The sequence below is a fragment of the Sapajus apella genome, unplaced genomic scaffold, assembly GCF_009761245.1.
Source record: "Sapajus apella isolate SASKATOON/1434 unplaced genomic scaffold, GSC_monkey_1.0 scaffold170, whole genome shotgun sequence".
Taxonomy (NCBI): domain Eukaryota; kingdom Metazoa; phylum Chordata; class Mammalia; order Primates; family Cebidae; genus Sapajus; species Sapajus apella.
Window position 1 is genome coordinate 1,541,468 of NW_022437110.1, and position 18,581 is coordinate 1,560,048.

An 18,581-nucleotide genomic window follows, 5' to 3' on the forward strand; every position below is an offset into this window, starting at 1 on the left:
GCCACAGCAAGCAGACAGACAGGACACACACAGACCAGGAGACAGCCGCAGCAAGCAGACAGACAGGACACACACAGGCCAGGAGATAGCCACAGCAAGCAGACAGACAGGACACACACAGGCCAGGAGACAGCCACAGCCACAGCCAAGGCAGCCCCAGAGGGCACATGTGTGGGCCAGGGTGGTCGCGAGCTCAGAGAGCTCAAGGGGTTGGGAATTCCCCAAAGGGCCTGGGGCTGCTGGCCACAGGAAAGCCCAGCTAACTGGGGCCAAGAGAGAGCCAGGCCTGAGTCCTCCAGGGAAGCACCTCCATCCAAGCTGCCCCAGGAGGGGGCTCCTGTGGCTCCAGGGGCGCTGAGCCCAAGAGCAAAGGCAGGCCGGGGGCAGAGGATGGCAGTAAGACTCTGGGAGAAAAGTGCTGCCATCACCTCTCCCTCGACTTCCCCACATAGCACAACCTAGTGGGAAGGGGGCCAGGAGTCCCTCGCACGAGGCTGTTTCCCGCCAGCCCAGCCCCCACGCCTGGCTCCCTGCCCAGCCTCAGCACCCAAAGATCTGGGCAGTCTACAAGAAAGCGGTCAGAGGCGAAGCGCAGGCTTGAACCCCAGCCCTGTGCCATGCCACCTTCTCTGAAGGGCCCTCGTGGTGCCGTGGGCCCCACAGGGGCTGCAGGACAGGCCCTGGCGCAGCCCCCAAAGCCCTGGGACCCTGTGGATGCGTCCCTCCCACGCTCACTGCCCCTCAGCCCAGGGACCCTCAGGGGGGCACACCAGGGCGTGAGGGGTCTGCTGGCACCCGGTGAACTCGGCAGCCGTGTGAACCATCGATGCAGCTTTAATACACAAATAAAATTGTAGCAAGATGTCATCTACACATTTGTACAAAGGTTCAGACGTCCTGTATGACGCACAACCCTCAGAAAACATGAGCCTGTCATGCGGGGAACGTCGCCAATGCTCACCCCTCACCTGCATTTAGCAAGAAGCGCCTCCCAAGGCCCCCTACCCTGCCCAGGGTGCCTCCCGAAGCGGTCGGCCTCCCGCAGCTGGAGAGAGCCCGGCCCCCAGGACACCTTCCCTAGAAAACCATAAAAACATAGATCATTTGTCTTCAAATTCCCACGGCAAATTCCGTATTTATGGGCAAAATGATATAAAAATATGAACGTAACAGAACCTTTACAAAACCCTTATCCCCCCATGTCTGTTGTTGATCGTGGTGGTCTGTTTTGTTTTTTTGCTTGTGGTTTTGGTAAAAATTCCTGCCGTGGAAGAGGCCACTTGTGCCTGTGGCTCAGCCCTTGTTAGCTGCTCTCCGGACAGAGCAGGTTCCCGGGAAGGGAGGGGACCTAAGGGTCCGCTGTCCCTGCCCGGGAGACCCCGGGATGGATCTGCACTGGGAACCCCACACAGATCCCCACAACCCAGGCTCTGCCGAGGAAACCTTTGTAAAAAAAAGTCATCCTGAATCCTGAAAGGCTCCGGGGCACGCAGGTAAGTCCCGCTCCACGAAACCGTTGGCTGCAAAGAAGGCAAGATGGGCGCAAACATGACCCATGCCAGCCCTGGCCCAGAAAGACGCAGCGGGGCCGGGCTGAGCACAGCTGCTGGTGTCTCGAGTCTGTAGCACCAAATGCAAAAGGGAGGGAAGTCCAAATCAAGGTCAAAGGCACTTGCGCTGCTGCTGGGTGGCGGTGGTCCTCTGGTCTCTCTGGCACCCTTGCTCTTTCCACACGTGGCCGCCCTTCCTCCGCCACACCCCGTCTCCACTCCAAGACCCCCGTCCTGCACAGAAACCCCTCTGCACACTCCTCCCACAGCCCCCACCACATCCTCGCTCTGTCCCACGTCCTGTCCTCCGGCCCCTCATGTCCTGGCCTCTTGACCGGTGCCCAGCCTCAGACGTCCACCTCCTGCGGCCCGGGGACGGCAGCCGCAGCCGCAACACTGATGTCAAAGCAGGTGACCATCATGACATGCGCCTTGCACAGGTTCACGCACTGCTCCAGGGCAGCTGTGGCGCGCTCCAGGGCCGCCAGGTACTCGGCTGACTCAGGCTCCAGCTCTGGGTCCACCTCGACTGAGGATGGGAGGGAAGAGGAGGGGCACCAGGGTCAGGCCCCAGGCTGGGGGCAGCCACCTGTCCCCCTAGAAGCCCCAAGAAAGGCATCTTGGCCCGGCCTACCCTGCCTCCCAGCCTTCCCACCACGAGGTACAGGAGAGCAACGGGGCTCAGGGAGGGGAAGGCAGGCTTCAGGGCACACAGTGGGCCAGGGAGCTGCGGCAGGCTGGGTCTGCAGGCGGGTGGGACTCACACTGCGCCAGCCAGCGGCCAGGCTCCAGCATCAGCCGGCCCTGGGTCTCAGCCAGCTCCTCACACAGCTGTTCGTGCTTGGCCTGCACCTCCCGCAGCCGCTGCTGCCTGCGCTCTGCCAGCCGCAGCCTTGTGCTGACGCACGCCAGACCCTGAGAGGCGGGGTGGGTGGGGGGCTCAGGCACAGGACCCTCTCCCCAGGGGCCCCAGCAGCCTTGTACTGACACATGCCAGACCCTGGGAGGTGGGACAGGTGGGGGGCTCAGACATGGGACCCTCTCCCCAGGGGCCCCAGCAGCCCTGCTGTGACCCCCTGCCTCCCTTCGCCCACCAGGCCTCAGCAGGCACAAAGTGGGGGCACCAAGGGCGGGCAGGGGCGGACCTGGGGCAGCCCACCCATGCCTGTCTGTGTCCTGGCACGGCTCTAGGACCACCCTCCCCACGACTGGGGAGAATTCCAGCAGACAGCAGCAGTGGCAGGACCCCCAGCCGCCCACCCACCCGCTGCCCAAAGGAAGTGTCGGGGTTGCCACAGGCTGGGGCTGGGCAGGGCCGCACCTACCTTCACCTCCTGGGAGGGCTGTGGACAGAAAATGAGGTCAAGGGCTGCCTGGCTGCACCCCCAGAGGCCTGACAAGCCCACCAGATGGCCCTGGCCAGGCCTCCCCACCGGGGCTCATAGACCACAGCCCACCTCAAGCCCTACCTGGGTGGGGGCCTCCCTCGGGGTGGGGCGGGGCCGCTGCAGGCGCTCCACGTCATCAATCTCGTACACCTTGATCTCGAACGGCTCCTTTAAGGAGCTGGCCAGCGGCGGAGGCAGGTCCACCCACTGCCCGGGGAGGCTGGGCTTGCGGCCCGGGGCAGCGGCGTCAGGCAGTGGGGCAGGAATGAGGCGCCGCCGCTGCAGACCTGGAACGGAGGGCCAGGCACGGGTGAGCACAGCCTCTGCAGGGGCTGAGGAGCCAGCCGGAGTCCCGACCGCGAGCGCTTAGGGGTCTGGTCCAGGAATCCTCAGCCCGGTGCTCTGCCCAGGGCAGCGAGGGAGCCAACCCCAAGCCAGGCCCACAGCTCTCGAGGGCACCCCCACCCCCACAAGGGCCCCCACTCTTCCTGCCGTGACCTAAGCAGTTCTGTCCCTTGCGGCAGCCCTGGGGGGGGCCTTCCAAACATCTAGACACTCACCTGGGAGGCACCAGGCCCAGGACCCAACCCCAAGTCCAGAGCCAGAGCCCCAGCCTGGCGTCCCTGTGTTCACCCTGACACAGACCAGGATCAGCCCCTGGAGCAGGGTGGGGCCACAGAAGGGCGAGTGCAGGGTGTTTATACTCTAGAGGGCTGTGCCGCGCACACGCAGAAGCCTCAGGCCAGTCTGTCAACCACCCAGGCCTGTGTGCGTCTGGGTCCTTGAAGGCCATGCCCACGTGTCCACACCTCCCGGCTCCGTAGACGGTAGAGGGCTGTGCACCCCTGCACCCACCTGTGGCCCTCTTCTTGGGGGACTTGAGGCTGCGGGTGCGGGCGCCCGGGGAGGCAGCCCCACTCTCGCTCATGGAGTCCGGGGCGGAGGACGCGCTGCCAGTGGCCTCACTGTCACGCCGCAGGCTCTCGTAGCCGCTGCTGCCACCGCTGTGGTGGAAGAGGGCGGTGCGGCCCATGGCGGGGGGCAGCTCCCCGCTCAGCACGCTGCTGTTGTCGCTGCCATGGCCGCTGCTGTAGCGCTGGGGCCGCCGCGGGGCAGTCACCTTGCTGTAGGGGGAGGGCAGGGCCGGGCCTGCAGGAGGCCGCTCCTCCCCTACGTTCACACCGCTGTCGTGGCCGCTGTCTGAGTCCGTCGAGCCCCACGAGGGGCCGCCTCGTCCCGGGGCCCCACTGGCCGACAGCTCGTGGACACGGCTGTGAGCTGCCCGGAGCGCCTGCTTGGTGCCCATGATGGTGCCCCGGCCGGCCTTGGCCCCGACGCTGGGCCCGGCCCGTGGGACCGCTCTGGGACCTGCCACAGGGGCACCGGGACTCCTGCCCACCACAGAGGCTGCCGACAGCTTCGCTGAAGGCCCCAGAGCCCGAGACCCACCAGCCACCAGGCTACGGCCCTTGCCCCCACCAGCAGGGGGTTTGGGGGCCCCCACAGCCTTGGCCACGCTGCTCCTACAGGCAGGAGCTGGACCATGCGTGGGGCTGGAGGGTGGCACACCAAGCTTGGGTACGGCCCGGGGAGGCCGCCCAGGGGCCTCCCTGCCCTTGCTGCTGCTGCTGTGTGCCAGGCCGTCGTACCGCTCCAGAGACGCGTGGCCGGCGGGACGGTGCGCGGTGTCTACCTTGCCGGCCCGGGCCTTCAGGCTGGATGTGGCCCTGAAGACAGCATGGTCAGCCCGGCCGCTGGGCCTGGACTCCTCCTCCCCACGAAGGATGGCAGCAGCTCCGGCTCGCACCAGGCTCACGGCGTGGGGAGGGGCCGAGGCCGGGCTGCTCCTGGGCTCCAGGCTGGACTTTCGAGTGGGAGGGGCCGGGGGGGCCACGCCGCCGGGCCTCGGGAGGAAGCCCGCCTTGGGGGCCACACTCTTCTTGCTGGTGGGGGAGGCCTTCAGGCTGCCGGAGCAGGCCACCACCTCCGCCAGAGCGTCCCCACAGGACACAGCTGGTGTTGTCACACCCAGTGTGGTGGCACCCCTCCGCAGCGGTGGGATCTGAGCCACGGCCTCTGGCCTGCGGGCAGCCCTGGCTGCCACCTCACACCCGTCCACCACCCTCTGGGCACAGGCTAGCATGGCCTGGGCCTCGGACAGCCGGGGGGAGCCCGGGGTGGGGCTGGGGTCCCTGCCAGCAGAAGCTGCCTGGGTGTCACACTCTCCCGCCCGGAGCAGCCACGGGTCCTCAAAGAGGCCCCCATGGCCAGGTGGGCTCTGGCCCAGGCGAGTGCAGCCCACGCGGCTGGCGGCACAGGCAGACCTCAGTTTCCGAGGAAGGCTTGAGTGGATGGTCTGTGCTGTGGACGCCACCCGAGAGGGCCCGGCCTGGGGCTCCCTGCCGGGTCGGGATGGGGCCACCGCTTCCACCTCCCCAGGGCATCGACCCCAGGCTGGCCCGGGACTGTCAGGCCTGTCCAGCTCCAATAACCTGGAGCTGCCGTCCCCCAAGGAACCATGCAGGGCAGGGGGGGCCCCAGGGTCGGGCCCTGCCAGCGAGTCGGGGCTGAAGGGGGGCTGTGGTGTGGGTCCACGGCTGTCGGCAGTGCAGACGCTGACCTCACTGAGCCAGGAGCTGATAGAGGAGCCGTGACCGCTGCCGGCCCAGGCCGCCCCCTCCAGGGGCCCCCCGTCAGGGGCCTGCGAGGTATAGGCGTCAAACTCATCGTTGATGCTGCTGATGATGCTGACTGGCCGGGACCCTGAGGCCAGGGCCTGGAGGGAGCAGTCGCTGCCGAAGCTAGCCAAGCTAGAGGGTCGCCCCGCTCCGGAGAGGCCCCCCAGAGACAGCTCCTCCACCACCGTGAACACCAGCTCATCCTCGCCGTTCAGCTCCACGGGCCGCTGCAGGGTCACCGTGGTGGTGAGCAGGCCCTGCTCTGGACGGCGACTGCTGGCAGCCAGGCGGGGGCAGGTGGACCCAGGAAGCATCGGGGACCTGGCCGCCTGCCCACTCGTGCCCACAGGAGGGGTCCGTGCTACCCCATCAGCACCTCCTCCCCCAGGCTCCTCTGGGGCTCTGCAGGCTTCCAGCAGCTGCGGGGGTGGGGGAGCTGGGCTGGGCAGTGGCCTCCTGCCTCCGCCCACTGTGGCCTTGTCCGGAACCAGCAGCTCAGTCCGGGTGCTGCTGTCCTCTCTCTGGTGACCCCAGACACTGGCCTTGGAAGGCAGCTCAGGAGTACCCTGGTGGGGGTCTGGGCCAGGGCTGCCTCGAGGGGTGCTGGCAGCCATTGGGGTGCCCACGGCCTTCCTGGGGGACGCAGCCTCTGGTGGCGAGGGCTTCCGGCCTCCTCGGGCGGGGCTGGCCTGAACTCTGTCAGTGCCACCCAGGGCTCCCGAGGGGCCCTCGCTGCCGTCCATGCATTCCAGCCGCTCCTGCAGCTCTGCAAAGGTGCTGCAGCGGAAGTGATCTGCATCTCGGGGGCCCTTGGGGGGCCGGTGGCGGCTCAGGGCAGGGATGATGGGCACAGAGTCAGGTGGACCCTCGTTGTCAGTGAGCTCCCGGTCTGACAGCGCCGCCCCACCGGGCCCCACGTAGATGACCGTGTCACAGGACTGTTCACTGCTGGAGGAGTAATCAGGGTCACCGGGCAAGCCGGGGGGCATGCGGTCGGGGTCCAGAGCCACAGTGCGCGGGTGGAAGGGCCGCAGGTGTGGCGGCCGACGGGCAAGGCCTTCCTCGCAGGAACTCTCCCCACCAGAGGAGCTGGAGGCGTACTGGGGGAACAAGAGCGGAGCTGCTGAGCCCGGGCTCCCCCACCCACTCCCCCATCCCACCCCCGATCCCCTAACCCTCTCCGGAGCACAGGCCCAGTGCTGTGGTCACTGTGATGAAAACCACAGTAGCCACCACCAACCATGTCCCACCAAACGCTGGGAGCGGTCCTAAGTCTCAGGTGAAGAACCTAAGTCACCGTTCTTAGCAACTTCACAAGGAAAATGGTGTTAATACCCCTCATTGGGAGGAAGGAGAAACTCAAAAGAGGAGCACGGGTGCCCAGGCCAGCAGCCAGGACTCAGACCGAGGGCTGTGTAACCCCAGAGTACCCCAAACTCCACCCTGCCGCCCCAGAGAGGGGCCCCCAGAAGTCCCTGCAGAGTTGGTGCAGCTCTCCCGAGCACTCCGGGGCCTGTGCAGGGGCAGCAGGCTGGAGCTAGGCCACACAGCAGCTCTGGTTCTGCCCACTATATCCAGGGACCGCAGGCTGGGCTCCCTGCCCACCGGGGAGGGCCACATGGGCACAGCTTCATGACACAGAACGCACAGGAGGGGGTACCCACGCTCCAGGCCACTTGCTGTCCCTCCCCCACCAGGCCAGCAGGGGCCTGCAGTGGACAGAGGGCTGGGGGGCCCCGGGATGGAGCGGGCAGGAGGTAGGGCGCACCTTGGCCTTCTTCCGGCGGAGGCGGTGGATGCGGGCAGCGAGCTGCACGGTGCTGAGCGTCTCCGCATGCTGGGCCGGCGCGTCCGACACATGAGCGATCATGGTGGTGCGGCAGCCAGCGGAGGCCAGGGACTCCTGCAGCAGCATGGTGAGCCTGTGGTCCCTGGAGGACAAGGGGGTTCAGACACCAGGGCTGCAGAGGGAGCTTTGAGGGCAGGCTGGCCGGGGGTGGCCCTGCGCCCAGTCAGGTTCCCACCCAGCTTTGGCAGCAGCCCAGCGTGGGGCACCAGGCAGCCCACAGGGAGTGAGGCCTGTCAGGTGGCAGAGAAGCAAAGGCCCAAGGAGCCGGGGCCCAGAGCAGTGCCGGGCACACCTGACAGGAATCTGGCAGGTCACCAAGGGGCCACCCTGGCTGGCGTCTGCCCAGGGCTCATACTCACCGGTAGGGCACGTGCTTGGCTCCATTGACCAGGGCCAGGATGACGCTGCCCAGGGCTGACAGGGACAGACACAAGGGACCCCCGGCAGCCTCCCCGGCCCTGCCAGGTGCCGCCTCACAGCTGCCCAGGTCGATGAGGTGCAGACGGCTGCGGCCTCCGGACACTGGAACCGCAAGGCAAACAAATGACCGCGTAGCTCAGGCGCCCAGACCCTGCTCCACAGCCCCACCCCAGGCCCAAGCAGAGGACCTCAGGGGACATCCCCAGGGCCACTGGGTGACGGTCCCCTGAGCCTGGGTCTCCACTGACGCGCCTCCCACGAGCACCCAGAGTGCAGGTGTGGCACCTACTTCCTCCCCGGCCGCACTTCTCCACGCGGTGCTGGTAGACGTGCAGCGTGAACAGCATGTGGGAGCTGCCACGGGTGTCCTTGCCACACCCCGCCCGGCTGGTGCTGCGGGCCGCCAGGGCCGCGTCCAGGTAGAAGGCCGCCTTCTCGGCCGTGGGTGCCCGCAGCTCGCTCTGGCTCTGGAGCTGCGGGAAAGGCAGAGGCTGCGGCGTCTTCAGCAGCTCAGGGCCGCCCGCAGCCCCGCCCCCTCCCCAAGGCGGGAGTAGGCCGGCGCACCTGCACCCCACACATGGGGTCCTCCCTCAGGTAGACTCCCGGAGACTGGGCATCCTGGAGGCTGCTGGAGGCCACCTCAGCCAGCAGGTCCCGCAGGCTCTGGTCACGGCCGCACACCTCCACGGCCGAGACCCGGACAGAGAAGCGGGTGCCCATCCTCTCCTTGCGCTCCTCAATGAGCCGGAAGAGCCAGGAGATGGCGCAGGGCATGATGCCAAGGCTCTGGGGTGAGCTGTCCTTCCCGATCATGGTGTACGACTTGCCTGGGGACCACACGGGCGTCAGGCACCGCCACGCACCACATGCCACGTGCCACACGAGGAATACCACGTGAGGGACGCCACTCAAGCAGCCCCCAGAGCCCAGCCTTCCTGGGGTCCCCAGGGCCAACCTGGGGCACTGAGATCTCAGGCTACTTGGATCCATCCTAAGCCTCTGCCTTTTAGTTCTGCGGAGGTTCAGCTTCCTCTCCACAAGCTCTTCACCCCACATGCCCACCACTGCCCATGTGTAGAACCAGCCTCCTTTGCCACCGGAAGCCATCAGCAACCACTGTGATGAGGATGGAAGGGGGTGGCCAGCAGGACCCATCTAGGGTGGGGCAAGGGCGCTCACCCAGGCTCATGTGGCCAAAGGAGAAAATGCAGCCATCAGCCCCGCTGACCACCGACTGGAGCACGTCGGCCACGGTCCCCGAGCAGACTTCCGCCTGGGGGGAGGCACAGAGAGTCAGGCAGGTGCCCAGGCCCAGGGGTGGCGGCCCCTTCCTCCTGCCATGTCTGTGGGCCCGAGGCCAGTCTGTCCTGGCACATGCAGGCAGTCGGCCCACAAGGAGATTGGGCTGCACACCCAGGACCAGGGACAGATCTCCCACGTGCTCACGGAAGGCACGGAACAAACAAAAACAGGGCCCAGAACACACGCAGGATGGACCGGTCAGACATGTGCACACGCACCCGCAAAGCACAGCAGTCCCGCTGCCGGGGGCAGACCACGACACGGAGACAGACAGACACGGGGACACGGGTGCACCGCACGGCACCAGCAGCAGCACTGGGCGCCCAGAGCCCACAGCCAAACAGCTGCTCAGAAAGCATCCTGGGAGGGCGGGCTCAGGAAAACCAGGCGTTTCCCTGCGGACTTGGCCCAGAGCCTCAGCAGGGGCAGGTGAGGACACCCAAGGAGGCTGGGCCGGGTGACGAGGGAGGCAAGCCGGCAGGCCCCGCAGGCAGTGGGCCCCCCTCGCGCACTCTTCCTCTGCACTCCGCACAGAGAAGCAGGTACAGATCGGACCCAGGTGCTGAGCCAGCAGCCCGGCCCCAGGCCCCCAGGAGGATGCCTGCCCGTACCTGCTCAGAGTCCTGGGGGAACACAGCATCGAAGGCAAACATCTTGGGAACTGCAGCCGTGGCGGCTCGCCGGGGCCCTGCGCTGCCCGGGGGACCAGCGGCCGGATCGTAGAGGATCACCTGCTTCTTCCGGGGGTCCACCTTCAGGAAGGACATGGCCTCCGCCGAGCGCTGGGTCCCCTGTGCCGGCCAGATCCGCAGCATGACCTTCACCTGGGCAGAGGCGGGAAGCACCTGAGAAGCTGCCTCCGCCCAGCTGGCCGGTAATTACAGGGCAGGAAGGGCCCAGCTCGGGTGGGGACAGCAGGCCAGGCCTCACATGGGCACCCCCACTGCAGGAATGTGGACACCACGCCCCTGCTCCAGGCAGGAGCAGATCCCATATGAGGTCAGCAGAGCAAGGAGAAGGTGAGGACTGGGGAGAGGCAAGGCCGGTGCACAGCCTGTGCCCACCCAACGAGTGGCAGAGCGAGGGGTCGCAGGCTCCAGAGGCCTCCATGAGAAGATGGACGGATGCTCAGGTCACGTAGGGCAGGTCAGACCAGAAGAGGGCAGGAGGGAGGAGCAAAGCCCCCAGGTCCAGCCCCTCCAGGCTGCTCTCCCAGGCTGAGCCCGAGCACTTGCAAGATAAGGGAATGAACCGCCCCACAGAGGTGTGAGAGCCGCGGAGGGGTGAGAGCCGTAGAGGTTGGTACTGCCAGGGGAGGGCTCCAGGGGCATGGCTCCTCTGACCTGGGCCAGCTGAGGGAACTGAGCCCTGGCACCCCGTGGCCTGCAGGACTAGGGTCAGCAGAAAGCAGGGGAGCCCATTCAAAGGCAAACGAGAAGGGCCAAGACAGGAAGCATCCCACCCATGGGAAGATGCAAATTCTGACGCCTCGGCCTCACCTGCCCCACTTTGGGCTTAGGGAGGCTGAGGCGGGGGTGGTGGTGGGCAGGCTGAGGGTGGTGCTGGGATTCCAGCCTGACCTCCCAGGCCTCCCAGGCCGGCAGGGAACCAGGCAGCCCTCATGCTGGGCAGAAGCAACGGTGTCGCCAAAGCAAACACACAGATCTCAAACTGTGCCCCACACAGGCAGGCAGGGGGCTTGGGAAGACCCTGACAGCAGCCCCAGCACCCCAAGAGGGGACAGTTGCCAGGGAGGGGCAGAACCCAGGATGCCAGAGCCCAAAGCAAGCACTGCAAACACTCCAAAACCCAGGTGCAGCACGGACGCCCCGACAGGCAGATCCTGTGTGTGGATGCCGGGGCGGGGGCTCTGACCTGGCAGAGGCTGCACCCACGAGAACCTCCCTGAACCAGGGCTCCAACGAGGAGCCAGATACAGGCCCCAGTCCCTGCTGGAGGACACCACAGACCACTCTGCGCTGAAATCTCTGATTTCTCCACTATAGCGTAAATCAAATTACCCAAGACTCATTTCAGAGCCAATATTTTTCACAGATTTAATTGTAAGTGACAGATACATAACGCCGGCAAAATTGGTTTACCATGGGTAGTTCACACCAGGCACCATCTACTCCCCCTGGGCACGGGGCACATTGATATGCAAGCCGCCGGAGCCAGGAGTGCCCGCTCTCTGGGGAGCAGCGTGAAGAAACACTTTTCTATTGTACTGCTCAGAACCTGGGCTCCATTAGGCGAGAATCGATTCTTTTATTCCCCCAACGACAAGAACAAAACTATTTCATTTCCAGACGCCGCCACAAAGCAGACGAAAACGTGCACTTCCCAGTAATTTTTGGCAATTTTTTTTCCAGCGTGAACTCCTCACACTTCAAGAGCCAAATGGGTTCTGCAGATTTGAGAGAATTCCTAGTGGGAAGGAGTGGCATGGCGAGAACCAGGGTTCAGCTCTCGACGTCTGTCCGCCCTTTTCACCTGCACCATTAATCCCAGAGCAGACTCACAACCAGGAGAGGGGTGCGGGCCTCCCCGGGGAGGGCACAGAGCAGCCCACGGGAGGGACACCGGCCGTCCAGCCTGCCCCACACTGCCCTGGTCCCAGCGCAGGCCACCGTCTGCCAGGAGAGGACAGTGGGGAAATGGCAGGGTCTTTGCAGGAGAAGGCACAGCAAGTCTGTCCCCTAAATGTTCAATCATTACAAAGCCCCGCTGAATAGCTGCCTGGTAGGGAAAAAACACATTTTGCATTAAAAAAGGGCTTCCAGCTCTGGAGAGGTGGCCCAGGAGTCGGGGGTGGGACGGGGGCTGGGGGGGGAGGCTGCTCGGCACCCACCCAGACAGGGATGTCTTTTTAATACCACAATGTGATGAATTATCTTAAGTAGCACATTAATGTCAGAAATTGAACGTAATCTAACTTCTTTTCTGTGACAATATTAAACATCTTTCAGGCAGCATTTCTGACTATGTGACATTAGTGCTAATAACACCGGGGAGCGGGCGTGGGGGGGCGTGAAGGGCAGGGAGCTGGGGTGGGGGGGGTGGGGAGCTGGAAGGCTGGTGGCCAAGGGCTCCATGGGGAAACACTGAGCGCTCAGGGACAGGGTGGGGGTGTGACTGCCTTGGGGAGAAGGGAGAAGCCCCACCAAGGCTGCCCCCAGGAGGAGGTGGGGCAGGAGCTGTCTCCCTGAGAAACTCGGGGCCCTGGGAACAGCAGTGGCTCAGTGCAGTGGGCTCCTGAAAGAGCTGCTGACTCCTCTGCGCACCCCCCGCACAGATGGCACAAACAGGCTGAGTGCCAGGCCCAGGCCAGAGCCAGGGCCCTGATCACAGCCTGGGTGGGAACCTGGATGCTGCCTGCCCTCCAGCGCCCACACCTGACCTCAGCGTCACCTGGTCTCAGCATAGTTCTGCAGCCCACAGCACCCACTTGCCCTGTCTCAAGGGGACTGTTGAGGGTGAGGAGGATCCAGATGCCCCAGCCAGCCAGGCCTGGGCCCAAAACACAGGCCGATGCCGCAGGCTCAAATCCCAGCGGACTGCGGAAAAACAGCCCGTGCCAGGCGCACGCATGCAGGTCAGGAGCCCCCTCCTCCCCTGGCAGTGCTGGGCGTAGAGATGTCCAGGGAGGCAGCGACCCCCAGCCTAGCCCCCAACTCTGGCTCCACGCACCACCCCCGCCTCACCCCAGGCTCCGCCTTGCCCCAACCCCAGCTGAGCAACCACGAGTCCACAGTCCAGGTCACAGAGCTTCCCCTGCCGTGGGACCTCGGATACAGAATGTGGCCTCCGGAGGATGGAGATGCCAGGTGCCCGCCAAGCCCTCCTCAGCACAAACGGAAACCAGCGCCCAGAGGGACAGGCTGTCCATTCAGACCCACGCAGCCGCGGGGCCCTCAGGGTGGAGGCCTGAAGTCAGGGAGATCAGAAGGCTCCCGGTGGTCACACCACAGGCTCCCCTCTAGACACACCTGCAGCTCCACGGTGCCAACCGCCTGACAGCCCCACCCGGACCCGCCATGGCCTCCAGGCTGGTAGGAGCTGTCAGGTCCGCCCCACAGGCCACCCCAGAGCCCCTGTGACCCACAGTGGCCCTCCCCGGGGACCCACTGCTGCCCCAGACCAGTAGCCACTGTCAATTCAGGCCAGGGCTGGCCTGGAGAGGTGGGGGGGGCTCGAGTCACTGAAATGAGCGTTCCAGGGGCTACAAGTACAATGCTCACGACGCTACAGGCGGGCAGGGAGCACAGCCGCCCAACTGCACCATGAGGGCGGGGCCCGGCACACAGTCACTGAACACCCTTCCCCACGGCCGGCCTGTTCGGAGCCTCCTGCTGGCCTGACACCTCCCAAGCTCTATCAAAACCCCAAGGTGTGGGTGCCAGGAGCCCCTCCAGGACTACACAGCTGTGAGCATCAGGCACCCTGGACCCAGTACAGCTAGGGCAGTAGGAGGGGCCTGTGGCACCCCAGGCCCAGGGACAGGGGCCTTCTGCCAAGTGGTCTCCAACATAGGCACAGCGTCCCCTCCAGATCCTGTCCCTGGGAGCTGAGCCCCTGGGAAGCATAGGCCAACTGAGTCTGGAGGCACGGAGCCTGATGGCCCATGTGGGGCACGGAGCCTGCAAGGCCTCCTCCAGGCTTGGAAGACGGCAGTGCTCTCGGGGTGCTAGGGTGGGAGGCGGTTGGCTGCAGAGCAGGCAGAGGGGAGGGAAAAAGCCGCAGGGGGCACACCACAGGTGTGGGATCCAATCCTCACCTCCAGAGCCGTGTGACCGACTTCCCACCTTCCATGAGCATGAAGGGCCCACCACACTCCATGGGCACAAGAACCAGGCAGTGCCAGCACCCAGCACATGGCAGGGCTGCCATCTGGCCAGGGGCAGGTATTTCTCTAAGACTCGATGGGCACAGCCAGCAAGCCCCAGACCCCAGGCTCAGAGCTCCGGGGGCAGCCAGGAGGCAGCCATAAGCCAGCCTGTCCCATGAGTGATCCAGGCCCTGTGCTCTCCCAGGCCGCAGTCTTCCCATCTGGAGCGCGGCGCCAGAAACACCCCATAACACATCCCCCACCCACAGTGCGGGCCCACCTAGACACGGTGACTCCTGAGAGCAGAGGGTCCCCTCCTGTCCTCCAGGCCGAATCTCAGTGGAGCCTGCAAAAGGGGCTTCCCTGGATCAAACCCAACCCTTAGTGCCTGGGAGCCCCGTGACCTGGCTGACCTCGTACTGAACCTAGCACATGCTCCGGGGCCCCCAGGACATGCCACTCCCCACCCGTCCCCACAGCCCCAGCCCAGCACAGGCCCCCCAGTTCCCTGCTGCCACCTGGGCCTCAGTCTCCCCATGGCACCCCACTGACCACCCTTATCCAACGCAGAGAAGGAAGTGGAGGCCTCTCCACTCCTGTACCCCTCCCGCGACTTCTCAGGTGTCCCTGGCCTCCCCACCCAGGGCCCCGACCTTGGGCTGCATCTACCTTCCCAATGCTTCCGGGGTTGTCCTTGGTCTTGGAGGTGGCCCTGAGCAGGCAGGGGGGTGCTGGGGGCGGCCACAGCTGCAGGACCCCGCTGAAGTCGGTGGGGTAGGTAGAGGCGCCGCGGGAGGCTGGAGGCGGTGGCGGGTGGGGCTTCTTGCGCTTGGAGGCCAAGCTGAGCTTCTGCACAGCCCTGGGAGGAGAGGTGGCAGGATCAGTGGTGGGAGATGGCAGTGTCCTGTCACCTGCCTGCGAGTCACCAGGCGGTCCCAACCTGGGACCTCATCAGCCACCATCCCAGGAAGCACAGCCTGAAACGCGGCTGTGAGGCCCACGCTCCACTGTTGCAAGTGGACGGTCCAGGCTGCGGCCTCCATGGTGTCTGCGCCCCGGGGGCTCCATCCAGCATTTGGACCGGGCTTGCAGCAGAGGGTCCAGGCCGGTGACAGGGGTCCAGACCAACACAGGTCGGGCCCTCCCTGCACTCTGCACCAAATGCCACCCCCACAACCAGGCCCGTGCCCTCATCCGCCACCCGCAGTGGGGGCCAGACAGTGAATGCTGCTCCTGCCTGCCCAGGCTGTGGGCAGCCATGCACAGCTGTGATCTGGGCACATCCACCTAGCTTGCCTGTGCCTCAGTTTCCACATCTCCAAAGCGGGATGAGGTGACAATGGAGGCCTGGGTGTTGCCCTAATGAACGGATGCACTCAAGGTACCCAGCACAGTGCCCGCATACAGGAGGGGCTCAATTAATGCTGCTGTCAAGGTTACTATGCCCTAGTCCCCAGTGAGGCAGCCTTGCCCCTTGCCATACTCCATGGCCCTAGAGCCATCCAGGAGCCACTGCCCCACTCCAGGGCCCCCATGGCCCCTGCCACCCTTGCCACTCAGGGCTGCTGGGAAGTGCCCCCACTGTCACCCTGCTCCTCAGCCAGGCTGAGTGCCTCCCGACCCCGCAGCCTACCCTGAAGCTCAGCCTTGCCCCAGCACCTCCAAGGGCGGGGGATTCCTGCACCCACAGCACCCCCAGGGAACTCCAGAAGTTACAGAGTCTCCTGAAGCTCCAGACCACAGGACCTCTCAGGTAGAGGCTGACACCTGGGTTTAACATACCCGCCAGGGGAGGCCAAGGCAGGCTTGGGAGCCACTGGGGTGGACTCCCATGGACCTCGGCATGCACACACATACAGAGACACACACAGACACACAGAAACACATGCACACATACAGAAACACACACAGACACACAGAAACACACACATGCATACAGAAACAGAAACAAACGCACGCATACAGAACCACACATAGACAGAAACACACACACGCATACAGAAACACAGATAGAAACACATGCACGCATACAGAAACAGAGACACAGACACATAGACAACACACGCATGCACACAGAAACACACAGAGACAGACACACAGAAACGCACACATACAGAAACACAAAGACACACAGACACACACGGAGACATAAAAACACACACATGCATACAGAAACACAGAGACACACAGAAACACATGCATGCATACAGAAACAGAGACACACACAGATACAGAGACACACACGTGCATACAGAAACATAGACACACAGACACATAGAAACACACACATGCATAGAGAAACACAAAGACACACAGATACAGAGACATACACGTGCATACAGAAACAGACACACAGACACATAGAAACACACACATGCATACAGAAACACAGACACACACACAGATACAGAGACATACACATGCATACAGAAACACAGACACACACAGACACATAAAAACACACACATGCATACAGAAACACAGAGACACACACAGATACAGAGACATACACGTGCATAAAGAAACATAGACACACAGACACATAAAAACACACACATGCATACAGAAACACAGAGACACACAGAAACACACACATGCATACAGAAACACAGAGACACACAGAAACACACACATGCATACAGAAACACAGAGACACACACACAGATACAGAGACATACACATGCATACAGAAACACAGAGAGACAGACACAGACACAGGCATGCATAGAAACACACACGGAGACACAGAGACATTCAGAGACATGGGCATACAGAGATGCACACACAGAGACATGCACGCAGAGACACGGAGACACACAGAGACACATGCAGAGATAGAGACACAAAGACACACACAGACGCACATACAGAAAGACACAGGCACACACTCAGAGACAAGCACACTCAGACACAGAGACAGGGGTACACAGACACACACAGAGACGCACACAGAGTGCAGGCCCGCGCAACTCTGAGCCTTGGCTATGCTAACCTGCTGCTGGGGACGTGTGCCCAGGTCAAGTCACTGTGCCATGCCTGCTCACGGCCCGCACCCTCGTAGGGCCCCACAGCCTCCCAGCACGTGTTCTGCCACAGCCACCCAGAGCCCCCCTCCGGCTTGTGGGCCCGCCAGCACAGGGACACTAGGATGCCACAGGGGTGAAGGGACACACACACAGGGTGTCACCACCTCCAAACAGGAGGCACTCCCACACAGGGCCAGAGGCCAGGATGCCACCGGGTGAAGGGTGTGGTTGACCCTGCCCACTGGTGCTCTGCCGACCCATCCTGGGCTCCTCTGTCCCCTAATGTGCCCCATGCCCCCCACAGCTCTCGGCCTCTCAAGTCTACCGGAGTCCCTGAAACTGGCCCCAGTGTGGGAGGACCTGCACCCCGTGCCGGGCCCGGCCTCTCGCTGCCCGGCCGTGGCGGCTAGGTGCTGGCGTTTTGCTTAACTTCTTTCATCTTTAATAGGAGTTGTCTTTTAAGAGACCCCAGGGACGGCTTTCCTCCTAGTGAGGTGTCATCGTGGAAAATAAAAGTAATCTACGGCACGTGGCGGAGTCCTTAACAGGGCAGTCGGGCGGCGCCTGCAGCCACCCAGGCAAGACAAGAGGCCAGGCCGGGGGCTGCCAGGAGCAAGAATCCCAGGAACCAAACCCAGGGCCACCCAGGAGAAGCCCAGATCCCTCCAGGTGTGGGAGGCCTGCCACCTTGGGGACACAGGTTGTCTGCCCACAGCTGGTGGTGGCAGTGGCACCGGCATCTGGGAGTCCAGGCTTGTGTGCCCGAGACCTTCAGACCTCACCCAGCATTGACCCCATACAGTGCCTAAGCCTCGTCTCTAAGAACCCCACAACTGTCCCTTGTCCCCTCCTCGCCCAAAGACCACACCAATCAGAGGCAGGATGGAGGCCGGGGAGGTCGCCCGCGCTGTGTCTGTGTGCCTCTGCGTCTCTCCACGGTGCTAGAAGCCCGGGCGGAGGGGATCTCTGGGACGAGCAGGGGGCAGAGCCACAGAGCCACAACTCAAACCTCGTAGTGACCCCCAGAGGGAGCAGGCAGACTGGGCAGGGGTCTGGGCGACACCAGAGGTTGGCAGGCGGGCTGCACCTGCCCGTTTTGGGGCACAGGCAGCAGGAGGCTTGGATTTCACCAGTGGCTGCTTTTGGGGGTCTTCCTGCCCACCCAGCACCCCAGCATCAGCCTCATGTCCCAGGCCACCACCCCACAACCTTGGCTTACACCTGGGGTCCCAGCTCTCTCAGGGTAGGGACAGGGGAAGAGCGGGGCACTGCAGGTGCAGGTAGGAAGCCCCCTAGCTGATAAACTGGGCAGGCAGGGCTGAGGACAGTCCCCCTGGGGGCCCTGATAAGGAACAGGGCCTCCCTGGACCCCTTTCCTCCTCTGGAAATAGATGTGGGGACACCCAGCATGTACCCGTGCTGGAAGGTGTCGGCTCAGCCTCAAGTCCATGGGCAGGTCACGCCCACCTAGAGCCGGCTCCTCGCCCCTCCCCCGCAGCTCCCCCAGGCTGGGCGGGGTCAGGGTACCAGCTCCAACCTG

The 18,581-nt window shown here is 64.0% G+C and overlaps 1 protein-coding gene across 4 annotated transcripts in view; it reads right to left on the reverse strand.

Annotated features, from left to right (window-relative positions):
- Positions 1-816: 816 nt before the first annotated feature.
- The window catches only part of KIF26A (kinesin family member 26A), a 40,361-nt gene continuing 22,596 nt past the window's right edge, over positions 817-18,581 (reverse strand). For 2 of the 4 annotated variants that reach the window (XM_032267662.1, XM_032267666.1), the window contains 12 exons: positions 14,685-14,874; positions 9,799-10,011; positions 9,065-9,158; positions 8,450-8,712; positions 8,175-8,358; positions 7,825-7,987; positions 7,385-7,547; positions 3,794-6,716; positions 3,020-3,225; positions 2,876-2,893; positions 2,315-2,465; positions 817-2,079 (listed from right to left, as the gene is read on the reverse strand). In XM_032267662.1, coding sequence (XP_032123553.1) covers positions 1,898-2,079; positions 2,315-2,465; positions 2,876-2,893; positions 3,020-3,225; positions 3,794-6,716; positions 7,385-7,547; positions 7,825-7,987; positions 8,175-8,358; positions 8,450-8,712; positions 9,065-9,158; positions 9,799-10,011; positions 14,685-14,874 — 4,750 coding nt within the window. In that variant the 3' untranslated portion in view covers positions 817-1,897. The remainder of the gene's footprint in view (positions 2,080-2,314; positions 2,466-2,875; positions 2,894-3,019; positions 3,226-3,793; positions 6,717-7,384; positions 7,548-7,824; positions 7,988-8,174; positions 8,359-8,449; positions 8,713-9,064; positions 9,159-9,798; positions 10,012-14,684; positions 14,875-18,581) is intronic. The other 2 variants (XM_032267664.1, XM_032267663.1) reach the window with 2 other exon arrangements.